Raw genomic sequence first — 24,935 nt, 5'->3', positions numbered from 1 at the left:
AATAGGGTACTTTTGTTCCCAGGAAAGCTGCGGACATGTCAAGCAGAAAATAAAGAAATTCTTTGTTGCTAAGAAACAGAAGACAGAAGAAAGGTACCAGCAAAAACCACTCGCATAAAATTACGCTAAATGGTATGAGGGTTTGTTTCTTTTTATCGGCCAAAATTCTGGGTCCTTGCGGAATACGATTTCACTCTCAAATCGCGGAATACTTGCAAACTTTCACCACGATGCTTAGTTATCTAAAACAGCACGTAATTGAACTAACAAGATTGTTGATGCTGACAATAAGTCTTTTTTCAACTTTTTTTAACGTTTTTTTTTTCTATGCCGCCGATCTCAGCTTATTCCTGGAAAATAGTAAGGGTCTAACCTGTGCGGTTTTTACAGAAAGTGTGGAACTCAGGCCGGATTGATGAATATGACATTACATTTTGGAAAGCTCCACAGAACTCTTGCCTGGGGCCAAAAAGGATGGTTTTTGCTTGTCCAAGAGCCAGAGCCTATGGTGTGTGAAGTGAAGTGGAGTTATATAGCCTATGTCAGAGAGGAGTATCTGAAGTTTTGCAGCCAAGCTTTCGTTTCATCAAACCATGTTTCTGCTTTCGAGTGGAAAGCTCTGTTCAAGCAGGCAGGCACCACTTTCAAATTGAAGATGGACTAAAATCTATAAGTGTTAAATATATGCGACAGACACCCGGCCCCACAGCCAATACACCTTCTTTTGAGTGATAAATAGAAAAATTTACCGAAGCAAAAATGTGGCAGTTTCCCGCGGGTTCGAAAGTGCTGCCATCTATTATTTCTACCCATTTCTGTTCATGATTTCATCTGAGTTTATCATACAGTTTTTTGGACTTGGGATTGCAGTAGAGATATGGTATGTGACTAATAAACTATAAAAGTTCTCACATTGCTAAAGAAATTGGAGCTTATCCTTTGCTCCTTTCTAAGTGGTGACGTTAGAAAGTTGGCCAAAGGCAAAAAAAAAAAAAAAAAAAATCAATTTTTGAACTAAGACCGATAGAATATTTTTTTCGACGGCAATCAATAGCTCTTGATGAGCTGATCAAAGTATCTGACATCCCTTTTTTGGTACAAAATTCCTTCATGAGGTATACCAGTTTGAAAATTTCAAGGGGTTGACAACTTCAGTGGTAGGGTACACACTGAAACCAGTATCAGTAGTAAGGTACAAACTGAAGCGAGATCTAGGCCGATACAAATTACGAGACATGTAGAGGACTTGTAAGCAACAGCCGGCTGCTGTTAGGCAATAATCACCTTCGGCAATGAGGGATTAGCAACTTTTGCTAGTTGATGTATTTATTATTCGTTTCCAGTGTATTTGATGGTAAAACCAATTTGGTTCCAGTGGTAAGACATGTAGGGGAGTTGTAAGTAATAATATGCTGTTAGGCTACAGTCAACTTGAGCGATGAGGGGTTTGCAACTATACTAGCTGGTGTAACCATTTATTTATTTCCTGTGAACTTGATGCCTATTACGGAAAAGGACTTATAAGTAAGAATCGGTTTACTCTGGGCGAGAAAGGGCTGTTAGCTCATAATCATCTTCGGCAATGAGGGGTTTGCCACTTCTGCTAGTTGGTGTACCTATTATTTGTTTCCGGTGTATTTGAAGGTTAAACCAATTTGGTTCTAGTGGTAAGACATGTAGGGAACTTGTCAGTAATAATCGACTGTTGGGCTACAATCATCTTCAGCGATGAGGGGTTTGCAACTTTTGCTAGTTGGTGTACCCATTTATTTGTTTCCGGTGAACTTGATGTCTATCAAGGAAGAGGGACTTGTAAGTAAGAATCTGCTCACTTTGGGCTAGAAATTTTTGTAAATTGGTGCACATTATAATCTCTTTAAATCTGACAGAATTAAGTGTTTACACAACGGGTACAAACGATAACGTAAAACAATGAGGTAGTTTCGTAATAATTAGTGTCACCTATGGTATTTTAATCCTGAAAAGTTACGGATAGCTTTATAATACCAACTAGATTATATAAGATATTGTTCCAAGTTTTCATCCGTCAGGATGTCTACGATTGAAAAGGATAAAGTTCAACTGGCTGTAAAGTCAATTTAGTCCCTTCTTTCTATGTTATTTTGTAGTTGTTGTTTTTTCAAAGCTGAGGAATAGGTTTTGGTCATGTGATAACTGATTGCGTTCTTGTTTGAACATACCGTTTTAAAAACTTCGATAGGCTGACAACTTCATCATTTAACCGATAGTGAAGAAACAAGCAAATACGAGAATATAAAACAATGAGATAGTTTCGTAATAATTAATAGAATGTCATCTATGGTATTTTCATCCTGAAAAGTTAGGGATAGCCTTATAATACCAACTAGATTATGTAAGATATTGTTCCGAGTTTCATTCGTCACGATGTCTACGATTGAAAAGGATAAAGTTCAACTGGCTGTAAAGTCAATTTAGCCCCTTCTTTCGATACTATTTTGTTGTTGTTTTTTCAGCGCTGAGGAATAGCCTTTGGTCATGTGACCAAAACCAAAGTGTTGTTCTCGCAACACTTTAGTCAAAGTGTTGCCGCAACACTTCAAGTTGCCCGAGCAACCTAGGTCTAGTTTTTTTTTTTTTTTATACAATTTGACCAAATTCTTATAAATCGCGCCAGCCTCATATAATTTTGAACTTCCCAATTTGCGGAAGCTGTTCCAGAATGCCAGCACTACTCATTTCGTTACTTTCGTAGGATAGCCATAACTCCCCGACAAAAAAGCATAGGCAGCATTTGGAATGGGCTGAATTTTTATGTTAGGAAAACCAACGCGATTATACAGAATGATTAACCACTCAGGGTCTATTAGACCATTTAAATATTAAATGATATTACAACCGTGTTGATTTGATAATATTCAGTTGTCTTTACATGGTATTTCCTGAAGTATTATCCTACAGTATTTACGTGGTATTTCCTGTAGCATCTAGTTGACTTTTGTTAACCAAACTAAGACGGGTTGGGTTGCTTACTCCGTTACTTTCTTTGAATAGCCATTACATTCCCTGATAAAAAGCACAAGATTCATCTTATAATACGAAGCAGTGTTAACTCTGGGAAAAAATTGTATTTTTTGTTAGGACTACTCTGATAATGTCATAATCATTTAGCTACTGTAGTTAATTCTGTTCAGCAATCAATCTAATTCTCATACTGATTCAGAATACACTGCTTTTATTAATTTCACAAATGCCCATTAGAAACAGCTTGTACTTCATTTCTTCTAAAGGGAAATTCCAATAAAAAATTTTCTTAGTTTCTTTATATTAGTTCAATATAGTATTTGACATCAACGTCAAGTGACTCACTATTAAAAATAAAGGAGCAGATCGGAAACTATTCCATTTTTTCCGAGTTTGAAACTCGTCTAAAATGGCAAAAACACAAAATAGAGGGGTCCATCCTGTAACCGTCCCAAAACATCAAGATTTTTTGGCGAATTTTTCTGTAGTTACACCATGTATTTTTTTTTATTAAATATACGGAATTTTGACAGTGTCGTTACTAGCCAAAATGTTGGGGGGGGGGGGGATGGTCATTTTTACCGACTGTTTTTCTGCCGATAATTAGCATGATGTCCGTTTTGAATACAATAAGTAAAATCACTGCACAAGTCGGTAAAAACGCTGCATTTACCAACCGAGATCTAGATTTCGGTACATATCATGTCAGTATTTTAATACTGTTTGTTTAACCAAATGGAAAATTGTAGCATCATCTGTAAAATCATCGCAGGAGTCGGTAAGACTGCTACGTTTACCGACCAAGTTCGATATTTCTGTGGATGACAAGTCAGTTTTTTCGTGACATTTACTGAACAAAAGAAAAAATTTATTTTTAGCGATTTATTTTTTACCAAGTGACCAAAACATTGGGGGGCGTTCCCTCCACGTAAATGATGGCCCTGATTTCCAAAATTTCAAAATTTTTCCGATAGTGTGGCAAATGAGGTTTAAATAATAGTAGTTTCAAAATTAGAATAAGATTGTGAGAAATAGGAACACCATTTGAGATAAATGAGAATTCCATAGATACATATTGATAGATACATTTTTCAAACAAACAACAAAAATAATTCAAAAAACAAAATCACTAATCCCAATTAAAGCTCCATGGCATGTAAAAGAGACGGATCCTTTAAAGGATGAAGCAAACTACTTAATCATTAGATTTCTAAACACAAAAACACTTAAAATATTTACCCTATAAACAACAATATACATACATATATATATATATATATATATATATATATATATATATATATATATATATATATATATATATATATATATATGTATATATATAAATACACACACACACACACACACACACACACACACACACACACACACACACACACACACACACACACACACACACACACACACACACACACACATATATATATATATAGCCACATGGTAAATATGAATTCTATAACAGTTTAGTTCATTTAATTTTTTTTTTTTTTTTTTTTTTTTTGCAATTTGTTAATATTTGTGATATGGTAAATTTTATCATATTTAGTTTACCTATTGTTGCTAAAAAGAGGGATATATTAACAGGATAGGCTTGTTTTGGTGTTACTTGGTTGTTTTACATTTTCTGTTTTTTTTTTTTTTTTTTTCATAGGCATGTATTTTGGGGGTGATACCTGACACGGGGATGCCATGGATATTCTGTGGTAGCCACAAAACTTGGCTGGGTAGAGAATTTAAAGTGGCGAAACCCTATAGGCCAGTGTATTCTCCTGATGAGCCCTTGTGTTGGGTTGTTGCCTCTGAATTATTTGTCTTTATTATTTTTTCTATTGTTTGGTAAATGACGACTTATACTTATTGACGACATGACTGCCTGTCAATGGACTATTCTTTATAGTTGATTGTGTTTGGCTTTGCTGTTTGACCTATGTGATTGTATGGATGAGTAGGGTTAAGGCCTCATTCAAGTGCTGGTCTATATTAATCACTAATTTAGGATAACAGTCTTCCTTTTCTCCTTTTCTCTTTTTTATTATTATTTTTTTTTTTTTATGTGTGTGCTGTTGCATTGGTGATTTCTTTCTCTTTTCATGATATGCATATGTATATATATATATATATATATATATATATATATATATATATATATATATATATATATATATATATATATATATATATATAACCTGACAATCTATTTATATGCAGCGACAATTGGACAGCGAAGAATGTTGTATATTCGCAAGTTTTACGCAGTTAATTTGTATTTTATCTATCTATCTATCTATCTATCTCTATAAAAACGAGTTGTATGTATGCATGTTTGTTTGTTTGTAAAAAGAGCGTTTGCATATGATGTCATTATTAGTACATACGGCTTTGTATATGCAGAGACAATGGGAAAGCCAAGAATGTTGTATATTCGCAATTTTTACGTAGTTTAACTCCTGCAGACGAAATGAATGCTTGCCTAAAAAATTCTAATTTATAGGCACACGTAAAAATATTAAAATTAACTACAAATATGCGTGTCCGATTGCAAAACGATGACTCTGGTCAAACAGTAGACTCAATTTCAGGACGTATACAACTACCTGCTGATTTCTGTAATTTAGTGACGTCCAAAAATGAATTGATTGAAAAAGTATTTCCGAATATTCTAAAAAATTATAAAAATAATAAATGGCTAAGTGAAAGAGCGATTCTCGCACCCAAAAATATAGACGTCCACGAAATCAACAATATTGTTTTGAACAAGATTCGAGACCAGGCAGTCCTTTACAAGTCAGTCGTCACAGTTTTGGAACCAAATGAAGCGGTTAATTATCCATCTGAATTTTTAAATTCCATAGATCCTTCAGGGTTTCCACCACACGTGCTACAACTAAAAATAGGCGTACCAATAATACTTTTAAGAAATATCAACCCACCAAAGCTTTGCAATGGCACGCGACTTGCCGTAAAAAAAAACAATGGAAAACATAATAGAGGCCACAATCTTGACAGGGCCTTATGAGGGTGAGGCTGTTCTTATTCCTCGCATTCCCATGATTCCAACGGATCTGCTTTTTCAATTTAAAAGATTGCAATTCCCAATTCGATTAGTATTTGCAATCACCATTAACAAAGCTCAAGGTCAATCATTAGAAAAATGTGGTATAGATCTTAATCCTGATTGTTTTTCCCATGGACAATTGTACGTTGCATGTTCGAGGGTCGGTAAACCTGACAATGTATTTATATGCAGCGACAATTGGACAGCGAAGAATGTTGTTTATTCGCAAGTTTTACGCAGTTAATTTGTATTGTATCTATCTATATAAAAACGAGTTATGTGGATGCATGTTTGTTTGTTTGTAAAAAGAGCGTTTGTATATGACGTCATTATTAGTACATACGGCTTTGCATATGCACAGACAATGGGAAAGCCAAGAATGTTGTTTATTCACAATTTTTGCGTAGTTTGAAACACATATATAAATCTATCTATATTCACAGGTGGGACACAGGGACACAACTACAATGGCGCATAACTAATATGGCGCGTAACTAATATGGCGCGTAACGACTTACGCGCGCGGGGGGGCTTGGGGGGGGGCGCGAAGCGCCCCACCAACTAGGTGTTGGGGTGGCGCGAAGCGCCACCCCAACAGCTAGTATATATATATATATACTAGCTGTTGGGGTGGCACTTCGCACCACCCCAACACTTAGTTGGTGGGAGCGCTTCGCGCAACTCCCTCAAGCCCCCCCGCGCGCGTAAGTCATTATGCGCCATATTAGTTACGCGCCATTGTAGTTGTGTCCCTAAGTCCCACCTGTGAATATATATATATATATATATATATATATATATATATATATATATATATATATATATATATATATATATATATATATATATATATATATATATATATATATATATATATATATATATATATATATATATATATATATATATATATATATATATTTTTAACTACGTAAAACTTGCTAATATACAACATTCTTCGCTGTCCCATTGTCTGTGCATATAAATAGATTGTCAAGTTTACCGACTCTTGAACATGCAACATATAATGGTCCATGGGAAAACAATCCGTATTCAGATCTATACCTCATGATTCTCATGATTGCCCTTGAGCTTTGTTGATGGTGATTGATCATCGACCATTCCTTTTGTCGCCGTCGTAATTTATATATCCCCCTGTGCCCCCCGGCGTCTCCGTTGTAGTTGCGTCCCTGTGTCCCGGTCGTCATTTATATTCCCTGTGTCCCGGTCGTCATTTGTGTCCCGGTGTCCCAGTCTGTGATTTCTCTTTGAGTGTCCCGGGCGTCATTTATATTCCTTGTGTCCCGGTCGTCATTTGTGTCCCGGTGTCCCGGTCTGTATATACATTCGTTTTTGAATAGGTCTTTTTTTTAGTTTTTAGTTTTCTACCTTTTTTTTAGTTTTTTTAGTTATACCTCATGATTCTAATGATTGCACTAGAGCTTTGTGGATGGTGTTGCTAATCGAACATTCCCTGTGTCCCCGTCGTCATTTATATATCCTCCTGTCATTTATATTCCCTGTGTCCCGGTCGTCATTTGTATCCCGGTGTCCCGGTCTGTATATACATTCGTTTATGAAAGTGTATATGATGAAATAAATTTTTGTATTTTTCCCCTTTTTTTCTTTTTAGTTTTTTTTTCTTTTTTTTTAAATTTTTTTTTAGTTTTGTTTTTCTCCTTTATTTTTCATTTTTTTTCCTTTTTTTATTTTTTATTTTTTATTTTTTTTATTTTTTTTATTTTTTATTTTTTTAGTTTTTTAGCTTTTTTATTTTTTTTTATTAATTTTTATTTTTTTTTATTTTTAGTTTTTTTGTAGTTTTTAGTTTTTTTTAGTTTTTTTTTTACTTATGTCCTGGTCGTCATTTATACTCCCTGTGTCCCGGTCGTCATTTGTGTCCCGGTGCTTTGTTGATGGTGGTTGCTAATCGAACATTCCTTGTGTCCCGGTCGCTTTCTCTTTGAGTGTCCCGGTCGTCATTTATATTCCCTACTTATTTTTATATATATGTGCCGGTGTCCCGGTAGTCATTTGTGTCCCGATGTCCCGGTCTGCAATTTCGTCAGTCGAAAACATGACGTCAGTCGACACACAAACATGACGTCACTCGACACACACACAGACAACTTACTGTTGTCTTCGAGTCAGAGACAGAAGGAGAAAAGGAAGACTGTTTTCCTAAATTAGTGATTAATATAGACCAGCACTTGAATGAGGCCTTAACCCTACTCATCCATACAATCACATAGGTCAAACAGCATAGCCAAACACAATCAACTATAAAGAATAATCCATGGACAGGCAGTCATGTCGTCAATAAGTATAAGTCGTCATTTACCAAACAATAGAAAAAATAATAAAGACAAATAATTCAGAGGCATATATATATATATATATATATATATATATATATATATATATATATATATATATATATATATATATATATATATATATATATATATATATATATATATATATATATATATTATATATATACATTAAAAAAAATTTTCCAGAGGACAAAATAAAGATTCTATTAAAATAATTGAAAACGAGGCCCAAAAAATGATTGGGCTTTACATAACTTGAGCTTTTGACTTGCTTTCCTCAACTTACCAACTTTTTTCATTTTATACCATAGATTAATTTGATATCTATGTTACATAAAGCCTAATTTTGAAAATTTACAGAAAAATTTACTTCTGAAAGAGATCAATTGTTCTTGCCGTTCTTTGGTCAGAACCCTCAAAGTTAATGACTCTTCCTGTTGGGGGTATCAATGCTTGGAAAATAGTTGAGAATTGAACTCAGTCGACTCTGAAACTAATCCACTATTTTCTACACTTATATTTTTCGACGTGATACCTTAAATTATTTATTTATTTACAAGACCACACTGCCTTTCTATGACGAAAAAATAAACGTTCAAATGGGGACAAGTCCATTAACATTGAAAACAGATACAAAAGTCTGGACATTTCGATCACATGTACAGAGACCGCCATCAGCAGAAATGCAGTATTTCTGCTGATGACCATTGCAGTACATGTGATCAAAATATCCAGACCCCCGTATCTTTTCCACCGTCTAATAAATGAACTTATCCCCACTGTGTGTGTGTGTGTGTGTGTGTTTCTGAGTGTGTGTGTGTTTCTGTGTGTGTGTGTGTGTTTCTGTGTGTGTGTGTGTTTCTGTGTGTGTGTGTGTGTTCCTGTGTGTGTGTGTTTCTGTGTATGCGTGTGTGTGTGTTTCTGTGTGTGTGTGTGTTTCTGTGTGGGTGTGTGTTTCTGTGTGTGTGTGTGTGTTTCTGTGTGTGTGTGTGTTTCTGTGTGTGTGTGTGTTTCTGTGTGTGTGTGTGTGTTTCTGTGTGTGTGTGTTTCTGTGTGTGTGTGTTTCTGTGTGTGTGTGTGTGTTTTCGTGTGTGTGTGTGTGTGTTTCTGTTTGTGTGTGTGTGTTTCTGTTTGTGTGTGTGTGTTTCTGTGTGCGTGTGTGTGTGTTTTTCTCTGTGTGTATGTGTGTGTGTTTCTGTGTGTGACTGTGTGTGTTTCTCTGTGTGTGTGTGTGTTTCTATGTATGTGTATGTGTGTGTGTGTTTCTGTGTGTGTGTGTATTTCTCTGTGTGTGTGTGTTTCTGTGTGTGTGAGTTTCTGTGTGTGTGAGTGTTTCTGTGTCTGTGTGTGTATGTGTTTCCATGTGTGTGTGTGTGTTTCCATGTGTGTGTGTGTGTGTTTCCATGTGTGTGTGTGTTTCTGTGTGTGTGTCTTTCTGTGTGTGTGTGTTTCTGTGTGTACGTGTTTCTGTGTGTGTATGTTTCTGTGTGTGTATGTTTCTGTGTGTGTGTGTGTGTGTGTTTCTGTGTGTGTGTTTCTGTATGTGAGTGTTTCTGTGTGTGTATGTTTCTGTGTGTGTGTGTTTCTGTGAGTGTGTTTCTGTGTGTGTGTGTGTTTGTGTGTTTCAGTGTGTATGTGTTTCTGTGTGTGTGTGTTTCTGTGTGTGTGTGTGTGTTTCTCTCTGTGTGTGTGTGTTTCTGTGAGTGTGTGTGTGTTTCTGTGTGTGTGTGTGTGTGTTTCTGTGTATGTGTGTTTCTGTGTGTGTGTGTGTTTCTGTGTGTGTGTGTGTTTCTGTGTGTGTGCGTGTTTCAGTGAGTGTGTGTGTTTGTTTCTGTGTGTATGTTTGTGTTTCTGTGTGTGTGTGTTTGTTTGTTTGTTTGTGTGTGTGTGTGTGTGTGTGTGTGTGTGTGTGTGTGTGTATGTATGTATGTATGTATGTATGTATGTATGTATGTATGTATGTATGTGTGTATGTATGTATGTATAGTACCGGGCCCTGGCACTCAGCACGCGGAAGTCTTCTATATATAGATTCCCGTTGTCGCTTGTCTTCTAAACGCAGACAATTTTAGGCTTTTCTTGATGTCATGACGTCTAAATGGACCTTAAGTTAGGAGTGGTGCCTTGTAATATAATTTTTTTCTTATTAGACCTTTAACTTTTGCCTCGGCTAGTCCTTTGTCATTATGAAATACATATCGCCCAGCCTTTGACTTATCTCTCCTGCCGGGCATGGTTCAGTGTAGAAAGTGATGTCAGCTTCCTCCAACTGGTGCAATAAGCAGCTAACGCTGGTGCGTCGTGGACATCGATGTTTGCCACCTTCATGTATTTTGAGAGATTATTGGACCATCGGTGTTTTGGTCTTCCGCGGGGTCGTTTCCAAACGGCTTCTGCAGGGTTAAAGTCCAGCGTAGATTTTCGCACGTAAGTGTGATGGTATTCGAAGGAGATGACCATACCATCGTAGAAAATTGCTCCGCAATTTGGATGGAAAACAGCGTCTGCTACATTGTCTGTAGTAGCTTCTGGTTGCTGGTGAAGTCGAACCATCTCAGACCTTCTATACTTCTAAAGCTTTTCGTCTGGAACACGTCTATGGTCTTAAGAGCTGTGATTATGGTCGGCCAGGTTTCTATTCCATAGAGAAATACAGACCCAACCAGAGCATTGAAGATTCGCAGCTTTATGTTTCGACTAATACTTGGTTTCACCCATTGGTGACGATTTAACCTCCCCATTGGAGCAGATGCCTGGGCTATTCTTGCTTGTAGTTCAGGGAGAAGGGAGCCATCGGTAGCTATGACAGAGCCAAGTACGTGAACTGCTGGACCACGTCGACAGTAGTTTTTTGGTCCAGGACCACAGGCGAGTTGGCGATGCTAGAGGATGGATCAACGGCCATAACAACGATTCCAACGATTTATCTAGTCCAGGTTTTTGATTTTCAAAGGTATGGTAGGCATTGATGACCTTATCGATGTCAAAATCCTCAGCCCAATCATCATCGCAATCATTTTCAATTTGTTTGGTTCATTTTACCTCAGCTAATCTTTCGTCATTATTAAATACATATCACCAAACCTTTGCTTTTTAACAAAGGTATGGTAGGCATTGATGACCTTATCCATGTCAAAATCCCAAACCCCATTATCATAGCTATAACATTCAATTTTGACACGTTTTGATTCTCGCTGTCCTGGTTAATTTTCATTGACTCCTCAAATGTTTAGTGTTGCATGTCTTCTAACTGCACGTGTCTTTACTTTTCATTTTCATTTTTGACTTGCTCACCTGCTCGGTGTCGCACGTCTTCGAACCACGTGTCTCTGCTCTTCATTTTCATTGTTGACTCGCCGCCGCTGTTCTGATAACCGCTTGCGTATTTGCTTTTCATTTTTGACTTGCTCATTTCTCAGTGTCGCACGTTTTCTAACTACGTGTGTCTTTACTCTTCATTTTTATTTTTAACACGCTCTAATTGTCATTTTCGTGTATCTTCTAATCGCCCGTGTCTTTGCTCTTCATTTTCGACAAGTTTTCGGATTTTGATTACTTCAGCCAACTTAGCAATGGCCTTTGCTTTAACTGTTTGTATTGATGTTGTCACAACTGATGGTCCAGGTTGTCAAATTTCAGCGTTCAGTTGGTTCCAAAGAATCATCATTTATAGTAACTGCAATTGGAAATTTTCACTTTTTGGGCCTTCCAACTGACATTATATAAATAACTATTGCGTTGGCAATCCAGCAGAAGACCAACAAAATTATGCAATCCTCGAACACGGGAGGGGGGGGGGGGGAAATAAGCAATGATCTTTTTAAAAGGAGGGACAAGCCTCATTAGAGAGGGTGAATCGTTACGTTACCATGAATACTCGAAATTGATTCATGTCCACATTCACCGGTGAATGTCCGAAAGAACTTTTTTTTGTAATTGGATTTGGTCAGTGTTGCCAGTCAGCTTTTTCAGTTGAATGCCATATTTAACTGTTACAGGTTGGGTTAGGTCTTAACTCATTTCTGAGATTTATAACCTATTTTAACCTAGCCTAACTTTAACTTTTACTATCAAAGCTTTCATAAGACTGAAAAAGATGATTCACAAAGCTAATTGAATCAAAGCAGAGAAAAGGGATTTCCTGACCTTCACTGGTGAATTTCGACATTGAATAGATTTAATTCTTACCAACTGAGCGTTTCGCTTATGAAGAATAATATCTCGAGGTAAAAACTGATCACCGACCATAACGATTGCCACTTCGTCGATAGTTGGAGCATTGTATCTACGCACATGTTGGCCAGGAGGCGTTTTGTCTGCGGAAATAACAATTTTATGCGTATCAGTAGGCATCAAATCGATGGCTGTTTTGAACAGACGCACTAAATTATTATTTTCGTGGAAAAGATGTTGCAATTGGGAAACGATTGTCCTTTCAACGTTGGGAGAAATTTCGCAACGTGCATTCAATTCAGAATTTCTATCACTGATGAAGTACAATTGTAAAGATTTATGATTCTCGCCTGAGAATGGTAGAAGGGACCCTGCTCTATGATAAATTTGTCCTTTTACTTTGAAAGTAGACATAAATTGATCTGGATTTTCGATTTGGGCTCCAAACGACGTCATTTGGAAACATGAGTTGTATTTTCTGATTTTTGACAAAAAACGCTTAGATTCTGACGTAGTTCCAGTAAGGAAAGTCTTCAATGGCTCTGGTGGTGCAGCCAATAGAGAAAGTTTAACTTTTCCTGAGGCGCAACACATTCCCATTGTTTCACCATTGAATTTCAAGGCCTTGCAATAGGGACAAATTTTAGACATTGTCCCGATTTGAACACATCTACTCAAGCTATAATCATCGACTGGGCTGTACCTGAAAGCCAGGCGATAACTTTCAGGTTGCTCTGATTCCTCGGCACGCTTTCTTTTCTTACTTTCTCTATCAGCAGCAAGCCTGATTTCTTGCTGTTCTTGTGATTCCTCGGCACGCTTTCTTTTCTTACTTTCTCTATCAGCATCAAGCCTGATTTCTTGCTGTTCTTGTGATTCCTCGGCACGCCTTATTTTTTCACTTTCTCTTTTAGCAGCAAGTCTGCTTTCGCGTTGCTTTGGTAGTTCCTCGGCACGCTTTCTGTTCTTTCTTTCTCTATCAGCCTCAAGCCTGTTTCCTTGCTGTTCTTTTGATTCCTCGGCACGCTTTCTGTTCTTTCTTTCTCTATCAGCCTCAAGCCTGTTTCCTTGCTGTTCTTTTGATTCCTCGGCACGCTTTCTGTTCTTTCTTTCTCTATCAGCCTCAAGCCTGTTTCCTTGCTGTTCTTTTGATTCCTCGGCACGCTTTCTGTTCTTTCTTTCTCTATCAGCAGCAAGTTTTTTGGCATAGACTCTTTGAGCATCTGCATCGGCTTTTGCCATTGTAAGTTCATCAGTCATTTTAAACTTAAACATTAATATATTTCTACGTGAACATATGTCTTATATATCTTTAATGACGTCACCGTCAAAGCAAAAATGACGACAACTAACTTCATGATTAAATATCTTTAATGACGTCATCGTCATAGCAAAAATGACGACAACTAACTTCATGACGTCAGTCGACACAGAAACATGACGTCACCTGAGAAAATAATAATTTAGTGCGTCTGTTCAAAACAGCCATCGATTTGATGCCTACTGATACGCATAAAATTGTTATTTCCGCTGACAAAACGCCTCCTGGCCAACATGTGCGTAGATACAATGCTCCAACTATCGACGAAGTGACAATCGTTATGTTCGGTGATCAGTTTTTACCTCGAGATATTATTCTTCATAAGCGAAACGCTCAGTTGTTAAGAATTGCTGAAACTCATCGATGCTACGATGCCCTACAATATCCTATCATTTTTTGGGATGGAGCCGACGGCTATCACTTTAATATTAAATTGATGAATCCAGCCACTAACAAAGAAATGTATAAGAAATGCAGTGCAATGCATTATTATTCCTATAGACTAATTATTCGGCAGGATGAAGAAAATCATATTTTAAAATGCCGTGAATTGTTTCACCAATTTGTCGTTGATATGTATGCTAAAATTGAATCAGAACGTTTGCTATATATCCGCCTGAATCAGACCAAGCTCCGCTCTGAACAATACATTCATTTGCGAGATGAAGTTATAAATGACGGTAATACCACAAAGGTTGGAAGATTAACAATTTTACCTTCGTCATATGCTGGCAGTCTCCGTCATATGCATGAATATGCTCAAGATGCTATTGCGTATGTTCGTCTCTATGGTCGTCTTCCGGCAAAAGTTGAATTCACTGATAAACTACATAGTAAAACTTGAAGTGTTTGGGTCAGTGCGATGCTGGATGTACTCAGTGGAATGGCAAAAACGAGGTTTGCCACACGCACATATACTAATCTGGCTACATAAAAAAATTATTTCGAACGAAATTGATGATGTGATTTCCGCTGAAATACATGATAAAAATGTCGATAAGGGGTTACATGATATTATTGTAAAAAATGTGATACATGGACCTTGCGGTGCACTGAACAAAAATTCACCATGCATGGCCAAAGGAAGGCGCACAAAGCAATATCCTCGACTTTTAGTATCAAACACAATTACTGGCAATGATGGTTACCCACAATATAGAAGAAGATCTACTGAAGATGGCGGTAAAACAGCAATAATAAAGAAGCGTAACGGTACCACCATCGAAGTAGATAACCAGCGGGTTGTTCCATATTCCCCATTATTATCAAAAACATTTAATGCACACATAAACGTTGAATACTGTAACTCCGTAAAGGCAATCAAATACATATGTAAATACGTCAACAAAGGCAGTGACATGGCAGTTTTTGGCTTGCAGCCCGAAATCAAAGATTTCGACAAAATCGTACAATATCAGGCTGGAAGATACATAAGCAGTAATGAAGCTGTTGGGCGAATTCTTTCATTTCCGATACATGAACGTAGTCCAGCTGTTGTTCACTTAGCGGTACATTTACAGAATGGTCAACGTGTTTATTTCACGGAAACCAACGTGCAACAAAGAGCCCTGAATCCACCGGATACAACATTAACAGCTTTTTTTTCGCTTTGCAAAAATGATTCTTTTGCAAAAAAACTGCTGTATACTGAAGTGCCTTCGTATTACACGTGGAATACTAAAAATAAAGTATTTGAACGTCGAAAACAGGGTAAGTCAGTCGACGGCCAACCTACCATCTTCAAAGATACCACGATAGGAAGACTCTACACCGTTCACCCCAATCAACATGAATGCTTCTTTCTACGCCTGCTTTTGGTGAATGTACCCGGTCCGACATCCTTTGAGTATTTGAGAACTGTAAACGGTACTATACATGACACTTACCGTAGTGCATGCCAAGTTCTGAATTTATTAGAGAATGACTAACACTGGGATAACTGCATCAATGACGCGTGCGAAACGTCAACCCCAAGTCAAATTCGTGCATTGTTTGGCATCATTTTAACAACTTGCTCTCCATCAGCTCCTACAGAGTTATGGGAAAAATATAAGTCAAAAATGTCCGAAGATATACTCCATCGAAAACAGCTAGAGACGTCAGATATGAGTTTTGATTTTACATCAGAAATTTATAACTACACTTTAGTTATTATAGAAGATTTGTGCGTACGTATGGCAAACAAACCTCTTCAGGATTTGGGAATGCCTTCACCTAACCGTATCGCCGCTGTTTCGACATGTGTAGAATTGGATCGTGAACAAAGTTACAGTACGAGTGATCTATTGTCGTATGTACAAAATAACATTTCCAAGTTAACGTCGGAACAAAAAGACATTTATGATACGATAATGCATTGTGTCGATAACAACGTTGGAGAAATTTTCTTTTTGGATGCGCCAGGAGGTACTGGTAAAACGTTCGTGATAAAACTGATTCTGGCATCAATTCGATCAAAAAATGATATAGCGTTGGCAATTGCGTCGTCCGGAATAGCCGCAACATTGCTGCCTGGTGGAAGAACTGCTCATTCCGCTTTGAAATTGCCTCTGAATTTGCATTCTACAGAAACTCCCACGTGCAATATTTCCAAATCATCTGGGATGGGTAAAGTATTGCAGCAATGCAAACTTATTATTTGGGATGAGTGCACAATGGCACACAAAAAATCGCTCGAGGCTCTGGATCAATGCTTGAAAGATTTGAGAGGGAAGTCGAAACCCTTTGGCAGCACATTAATATTGCTTGCGGGAGATTTCAGGCAAACATTACCTATAATACCTAGATCAACTCCTGCAGACGAAATGAATCCTTGCCTGAAAAATTTTAATTTATGGGCACACGTAAAAATATTAAAATTAACTACAAATATGCGTGTCCGATTGCAGAACGATGACTCTGGTCAAACATTTTCAGATCAATTGCTGGCAATTGGAAACGGAAAGCTCCCAGTAGACTCAATTTCAGGACGTATACAACTACCTGCTGATTTCTGTAATTTAGTGACGTCCAAAAATGAATTGATTGAAAAAGTATTTCTGAATATTCTAAAAAATTATAAAAATAATAAATGGCTAAGTGAAAGAGCGATTCTCGCACCCAAAAATATAGACGTCCACGAAATCAACAATATTGTTTTGACCAAGATTCGAGACCAGGCAGTCCTTTACAAGTCAGTCGACACAGTTTTGGAACCAAATGAAGCGGTTAATTATCCATCTGAATTTTTAAATTCCATAGATCTTTCAGGGTTTCCACCACACATGCTACAACTAAAAATAGGCGTACCAATAATACTTTTAAGAAATATCAACCCACCAAAGCTTTGCAAAGGCACGCGACTTGCCGTAAAAAAAACAATGGAAAACCTAATAGAGGCCACAATCTTGACAGGGCCTTTTGAGGGTGAGGCTGTTCTTATTCCTCGCATTCCCATGATTCCAACGGATCTGCCTTTTCAATTTAAAAGATTGCAATTCCCAATTCGATTAGCATTTGCAATCACCATTAACAAAGCTCAAGGTCAATCATTAGAAAAATGTGGTATAGATCTTAATACTGACTGTTTTTCCCATGGACAATTGTACGTTGCATGTTCGAGGGTCGGTAAACCTGACAATCTATTTATATGCACCGACAATTGGACAGCGAAGAATGTTGTATATTCACAAGTTTTACGCAGTTAATTTGTATTGTATCTATCTATCTATCTATCTATATAAAAACGAGTTGTGTGTATTGCATGTTTGTTTGTCTGTAAAAAGAGCGTTTGCATATGACGTCATTATTAGTACATACGGCTTTGTATATGCACAGACAATGGGAAAGCCAAGAATGTTGTATATTCGCAATTTTTACGCAGTTTGAAACACATATATAAATCTATCTATATTCACAGGTGGGACACAACTACAATGGCGCGTAACTAATATGGCGCGTAACGACTTACGCGCGCGGGGGGGCTTGGGGGGGCGCAAAGCGCCCCACCAACTAGGTGCTGGGTGGCGCGAAGCGCCACCCCAACAGCTAGTATATATATAAAAATAAGTTGTCTGTGTGTGTGTGGGTCTGTCTGTCGGGTGACGTCATGTTTGTGTGTCGACTGACGTCATGTTTTAAACTGACGAAATTACAGACCGGGACATCGGGACACAAATGACGGCCGGGACACCGGCACATAGGGAATATAAATGACGACACTCAAAGAGAAAGCGACCAGGACAAAAGGAATGTTCGATTAGCAATCACCATCAACAAAGCACCGGGACACATATGACGACCGGGACACAGGGAGTATAAATGACGACCAGGACATAAGTAAAACAAAACTGAAAAAGAGGTAAAAACTACAAAAAAACTAAAAAGAAAAAAACTAAAAACTAATAAAAAAACTAAAAAAGCTAAAAAACTAAAAAAACTAAAAAAGAAAAAAAATAAAAAAGGGAAAAAATGAAAAATAAAGGAGAAAAACAAAACTAAAAAACGAATGTATATACAGACCAGGACACCGGGATACAAATGACGACCGGGACACAGGGAATATAAATGACGACCGGGACACAGGGACACAACTACAACGGGGACACCGGGGGGCACAGGGGGATATAAGTGACGACCAAGACACCGGGACACAAGGAATATAAATGACGCCTGGGACACTCAAAGAAAAATCACAGACTGGGACACCTGGACACAGGGAACATAAATGACGACCGGGACACAGGGACAAAACTACAAAGAGGACGCCGGGGGGCACAGGGGGATATATAAATGACGATGGCGACACAGGGAATGGTCGATTAGCAATCACCATCAACAATGGTCAAGGGCAATCATTAGAATCATGAGGTATAGATCTGAATATGGATGGTTTTCCCATGGACCATTATATGTTGCATGTTCAAGAGTCGGCAAACCTGACAATCTATTTATATGCACAGACAATGGGACAGCAAAGAATGTTGTATATTCGCAAGTTTTACGTAGTTAAAAACATATATATATATATATATATATATATATATATATATATATATATATATATATATATATATATATATCTGTATTCACAGGTGGGACACAGGGACACAACTACAGTGGCGCGTAATGACTTACGCGCGCAGGGGGGGCGCGAAGCGCCGCCCCAACAGCTAGTATATATATATACTAGCCACCACCAACTTGGTTTTGGGTGGCGCAAAGCACCACCCCAACAGCTAGTTTCTCTATATAATATCTTTTCAAATAGTTTTCCTAAGACTGAGCACACTGTAATTGGTCTATATGAATTACAAGATTTTGGATCTTTATTTTTCTTTGGGACACACGTTACTATACCTTCACACAATGCATCCGGTACATATTGTTGAGCAGCCAATGCCTGAAACAATATTGCAAGGTGTTCAAATAGTTTAAGGGTTCCATGAATCAAACGTCCGGGCTGAAGACCATCAGACCCTGGTGCTTTTCTACTCTTCAGAAACCGAATCAGAGCCTCAATTCGTAATGGAGTGATTGTAACCAGATTACGAGTGTGGTCAAGTTTTGAAAGATGGTTTTCTAGGATTTCTCGAAACCTAATATCCAATGGTGGGGGATCATCAGAAAGTAAAGAAGAAAAATATTTTTCCCATGACAATATATTAATTGAATTAGGCTGTGAAGAAGGCGAAGAAATAAATTTAGATACATATTTCCAAAGCTGTTGGGGATTATTACGGATATCATTTGATAGGCTAGAAACTTGCCTCTGCTTCCATCGGCGGATAGCCTTCCTATATTCAACCTTAGTAGACTTAACAATACGAAAAATATATCCAGTCCTGGGGCGATCACAGTCAACCCAAATTCTGAACCAAAGCTTATGGCGGCGTTTAGCTTTTTGCAGCTCCTCATTTTGACTCCATCCTTTCTTTCGGGTCCCAGCACGAATGATTGTACAAGGTACCGCGGAAGCAGAAGAAACTTTCAGCGAATGTACGATTTCTGCTAGGTAAAAATCTCGATCAAAATCATTACCTTTTCTATTTGTTGATAATAGGGGGAACGACATTTTAATTTTAGAAAGCATAAAATCAAGACTACGAAATGATGAGTTAAAAAAAAAAGTTTCTTGGGACAGTGTCCTAGCAAATGAAGATGCGAACGAAGGTTTTGAAATTTTCCACAAAGCATTTGTAGCTGCATATAAAACATGCTGTTTTAAAGCAAAACCAAGAAACCGGGGTAGAAAAAATACACCAATATGTTTATGGGTTGCCGAAAGTTTACTCATGTGCATAAATAAGAAAAACAAGTTATAGGCAAAAAACAGAAACCACCAAAACCGAGAAATCCTAGAGAGATACGAGACTTATAAGAAATGTCTTCATTCAGTTCTGAGGAAAGCAAAAAGAGATTATGTGAACAACAAAATATCGGATAGTGGGAAAGATGGACGAAAAGTCTGGAAGGTCATTAATTCGATTTTGCGACCGAATGATAAGACTTTTTTGTCAACGGGAAAACTGTTACGGAACCCACTCAGGTTGCAAAAGAACTCAGTATATTTTTCGCAGGGATAGAAAGAATTAGATCTAATTCTGCGAGAAGTCCCGAGAAATCCTACAAGCATTACCTTGGCTCAGCATGCACCAAATCAATGGCAATAATTCCTATGACATCAACTGAAGTAGAGCCAATTGATCGTCGCCTCAGGACGATCCATTAAACTTCCGACCCATATCAATATTATCTGTTTTTTCAAAACTTTTTGAAAAACCTTTACAAAGACTACTTTGCCAGTTTCTCGAACAAAAAAAACGATTTTTTAATAGTTGTCAGGTTCAGACCTGGTCATTCAACAGAAGACGCTCTGGCATCCTGAAGCTTATTCATCAACAGAGCACTTGACTCAGGTTTTTTGTCAGCTGCTATATTGATTGACATCAAGAAAGCATTTGACAGTATGGATCATACAATCTAACTGGGAAAGCTGCAACATATTGGAGTGAGAGGGATAGCTCTACAATGGTTTGAATCTTACCTTCAAAATAGGTGCATCTAGATTGGTGACAACCTGAAGAACGACTCTACTGTGAAATTTGGTTTGCCCCAAGGATCTATCCTCGGTCCTCTTTTGTCTTAGTCCATGTAAATGACCTAACTCGTATCCTTAACCCAAATCATGACGATCCAAAATGCTGTAGCCTATGCTTTGATCAAACATCTGAGGACATTAATAACGAGCAAGATGAACTTATAGCATTCGCTGACGACACTACAATGACCTGCTGCGGGCTCGATATGCCTTCACTCCAGCGGAAGCTTGAAAACATCATGGAAGAGACCTATCTGTGGATGAACGCCAACAAACATGTCATCAATGCCAAATAATCTTGCATCCTATTATTTTCTAGGGAAGGAACCCTTCACCCGGAAATAACAGGAATTGTGACGTCTCGTGGAAAGGTTCAACGACCAGCAAATGGATGTGCAAAATATTTATGAGTAATAGTAGATGAAAACCTTTCTTTCCTTCCTCACATCCATGCTGTAGAATTAAAGCTTTCAAGGAATCTGGGTATCATGAAGAAACTGAAGAACACATTCCCACGTAAAACCCTTACCCTTCTCTACAATGCACTCATTAAACCCAACTTACAGTATTGCGCAACGGTATGGCAGTCGACGTTCAAATCCCATCTGAAAAAACTGGATTCCTTCACAAGAATGCCTTAAAGATCCTCAAACACACAGAAGATTATCTCTCGCTGAAATCACTGTTTAAGCTTTCCTGCTTGGTTTTTGCTTTCAGATTCCTCTCCGGCTTGCTTCCACCACCTTTTAGGAATCTATTCCGTTTGGTATCCGAACAACATCTTCCAATTACAAGACTATCTGCACAGATCCATATTCGACATACGCCAACAGCGAGGTCAGATTTTTCACCTGACATCGTCTGTGCTAAGGCTTACAATACCCTACCGCTTGAACTGAGAGGTAGGAGCTCCATTGGTTCTTTCAAAAAGAGAATAAAAAATTATCTTGTTTTGAATTAGTTTAGTTTGAATGATGATTCTAAATAGAAAAGTGATTTTAGCCATTATTGAGTTTTTTTTTGTGTGAGGTTGGAGTGGTTTCCTCCTGGATGAAGAGGTGGGGACTTGTAAGGATGGTTTTGTTGGTGGGGGCCATGGTTGTATTGAGGAGTGGAGGGAGAGCCATAGTGTGTATTTATTTTTGAGGTGATAAGGGACTCAGCATACACTTTTTGCATAGAGATGAGAGATTATGTATGTTATGACTGTTATAATTTTTCTTAATAAACCCGAATGAACTGAACTAAACTGAATACTGTCTTCAGTTTAATTTGACACTGCTTCGTAGATGAAACCGAATCCAACAATTATAACTGAATCGAAACTAAAATCTAATATTATGAAAAGCCCCAAGCAATTTCTGTTTTTGATAAAAACCACTGAAAAGGCTAAGTAAACCGAAACCGAAATTTTTCAAAAATAAACCAATGCATAGTTGAAAAAAACTTAAACTGATAAACAAAAATCTTCTGTTTTCTGGAAGGTAAACGAAGAGCTCCCATAGGAAAAATTATCCTAGTCTACAACCAATATTTACCCCTTTTGCAAAATAGCAAATGTCACACTTTTGTTAGCTAAAATTGCTCTTTGTTAAAAGCCACCCAAATCGAAGATGCTTTACAATGGTCTTGGATATGAAGTCTTGACTAAAAACTGAGCATTTAGAATGAGTTACCTTGAGTATCATACTGTGGCCGACCGGCTCTACCCATCATTTGAAGGACGTCTGTAATGGGTATGTCAATGTAGCGTTTGGTTTTGCTATCATAATATTCTGTGCCTTTTATGATGACCAAATGAGCAGGGACGTTTACACCCCAAGCCAAATTAGACGTGGTAATGAGAATCTGAAAAGCAGGCATTATTTGCTAATAAGCAGAACTCAATACACTTATAAATATTTAATAGTTCTGATATTGCAACAACATTCACATGCTATTTTTTCTCTACTGAGAAGGAAAATAAACAATTTTTCTGCCGTCTCTTATGGAAGCATACAGGTGTGGCCAGGCAGCCAGCTGAACAAAATCGTTACTAAAAATGTTCCTCTATTTCTAATTGAACCCTATATTGATTTCAACTACCCCTGTTACGCAGATGATATCCTTCTATTATCAAGTGACCTACAGGTTCTATAAAATACAGTTCATACAGTTTGCTCTGGTCTTAATAAGATTAGGCTTCAACTCATCTCCTCTAAAACTGACCTTCTCGTCTACGGTTCGTCTCAGCAACCGTATGTTACTATTAATGTTGGCCTAGAAACTATTTCTGCATCGCTCTCTCTGAATTATTTAGGTCTCCCGTTTGGATCAAATGTTAAAAATACAAAAACACTTGTTATCTCGGCGTTGAAAGAAAAGCTTAGAAAATCGCACAGACTGCTTGCTCGAGTTAAAGGCCAGTTTCACAAAATAACCCCGGGCAGACTTTACAACGCTTTTTTCCATCGTATTTATTTTATTTTCTTTATTTCCCTCAAAAAATGAGGAGTACGCTACAATATAATATAAAGAAAAAACAAATGATAACACTTACAATCAAAACCTATCAAGTATTTATCAAATACTTAAAAAAAAAGATACAAAAACACTTGCTAAATAGTTTAGCCTATAAATCATGAAGAGCCAGAACTGTTACTAAAAAACGGAAATAAATTGTGGCCTAAAAGGTTAATTTTCGCCTTATCTTCAAATGTTTTATATTTTTTTTCTTTATACAGACTACAGGATCCTTCATATTAAGCTTTAAAACAATCTCAGTGTTACTAAAAGAAAGGGGGAAACAAATGTCTTCTTCTTGGTCCCTTTGTGAAGTTTTTTTTTTACATTATCTGGGTGGAAGAAAATATATCTTTATTCTTCTGTTTTTGCAAATATCTTCTGTGATTGCCGCTCTGGATTGCCAACCATTGCATTTCGAGTAGACGTGGCGTTTTCAATATTTCCTCAAAAATGGAACAGGTCGTGGATAGGTTCCAAAAGTGTCGAGAAAATATTGTCAACTTTCTACTTAATTAATTAGCTTAATTGCGTTGCTTAAGTAGCTGAGATATTGTTGTTTTTTTTTGCGAGTTTTTTGTTGTTTATTTGTTTCCATTTTTATTTTGTTTTTCTGCATTTTGTACTCCTCTAAGTGTATTTTATGTATGTAAAGAGGGTTTAAATTAATTATTATTATTATTTAACTTTCGCATTAGAAGCTTTAAAAGTGTACTTATTGAAAAATTGTTAAAAATTATGAAGAATAGGTATTACTTACTTTTAAGCAAACCACACTACGCTAGGAGCTTGTCTAAGTTGATTCAAGTTCAAGTTCTTTTTATTACCAATATCCATCCATTTATAAACAAAAATATCCCAAAGGGCTCAATGGCCCGTTATTTGAAAAAAAAATATAAAACAAAACATGAATAACTATTAAATACATTCACACTTAAAATATATTTAGAGTCTATTCACCAATCCTCATCCGAGTACAACCGGTCTCCACACCACCTACTTACAAAAAAAATAAAAAATAAATAAAAATAAAAATATATATATACATCGAGGATACAACACTCACACCACCCAAATCTAAATAATTAAATTCAATCTAAATAATTAATTAAATAAATTGAATTTTGAAAACTAAACAATATAAATAACTGATCAATATTATAATTTAATTTACTTTTTTTTAATTAAAAATTCTTCAAGTGTTTCTTGAAGACAGCAACTATCAGACCAAAGTCCGAGCGCACTGCGGGGGTGGATGGCAATAGCACATCATCCTTGTTTCTAGTTTCATAAGGACTAACATTTCAAAAAATTTCAAAAGGCCCGGAAAAACTTGATGGAAGGTCTCCACAGAAATACTGAAAAGCAATGAAAGAGAGGTGTAATGTATGAATATCTTTAATCTTCAGAAGTTCAACAGAAATATGGGAGGTAGACTGACGAGCA

General features: G+C 37.2%; 2 protein-coding genes across 2 annotated transcripts in view; one reads left to right on the top strand and one right to left on the bottom strand.

Moving 5' to 3' along the window:
• The window catches only part of LOC136036161 (E3 ubiquitin-protein ligase UHRF1-like), a 178,392-nt gene that overhangs the window by 134,433 nt on the left and 19,024 nt on the right, over window positions 1-24,935 (top strand). The window lies entirely within an intron of this gene.
• Window positions 1-24,935, bottom strand: part of LOC136036024 (activating signal cointegrator 1 complex subunit 3-like) — a gene marked incomplete at its 5' end in the record, with an annotated part of 61,933 nt that overhangs the window by 29,619 nt on the left and 7,379 nt on the right. The window contains 1 exon segment of the mRNA XM_065717954.1: window positions 22,664-22,835. Coding sequence (XP_065574026.1) covers window positions 22,664-22,835 — 172 coding nt within the window.

Source organism: Artemia franciscana, chromosome 2 (genome assembly GCF_032884065.1).
Source record: "Artemia franciscana chromosome 2, ASM3288406v1, whole genome shotgun sequence".
Taxonomy (NCBI): Eukaryota; Metazoa; Arthropoda; class Branchiopoda; order Anostraca; family Artemiidae; genus Artemia; species Artemia franciscana.
This window is presented reverse-complemented; position numbering and strand designations above follow the sequence as displayed.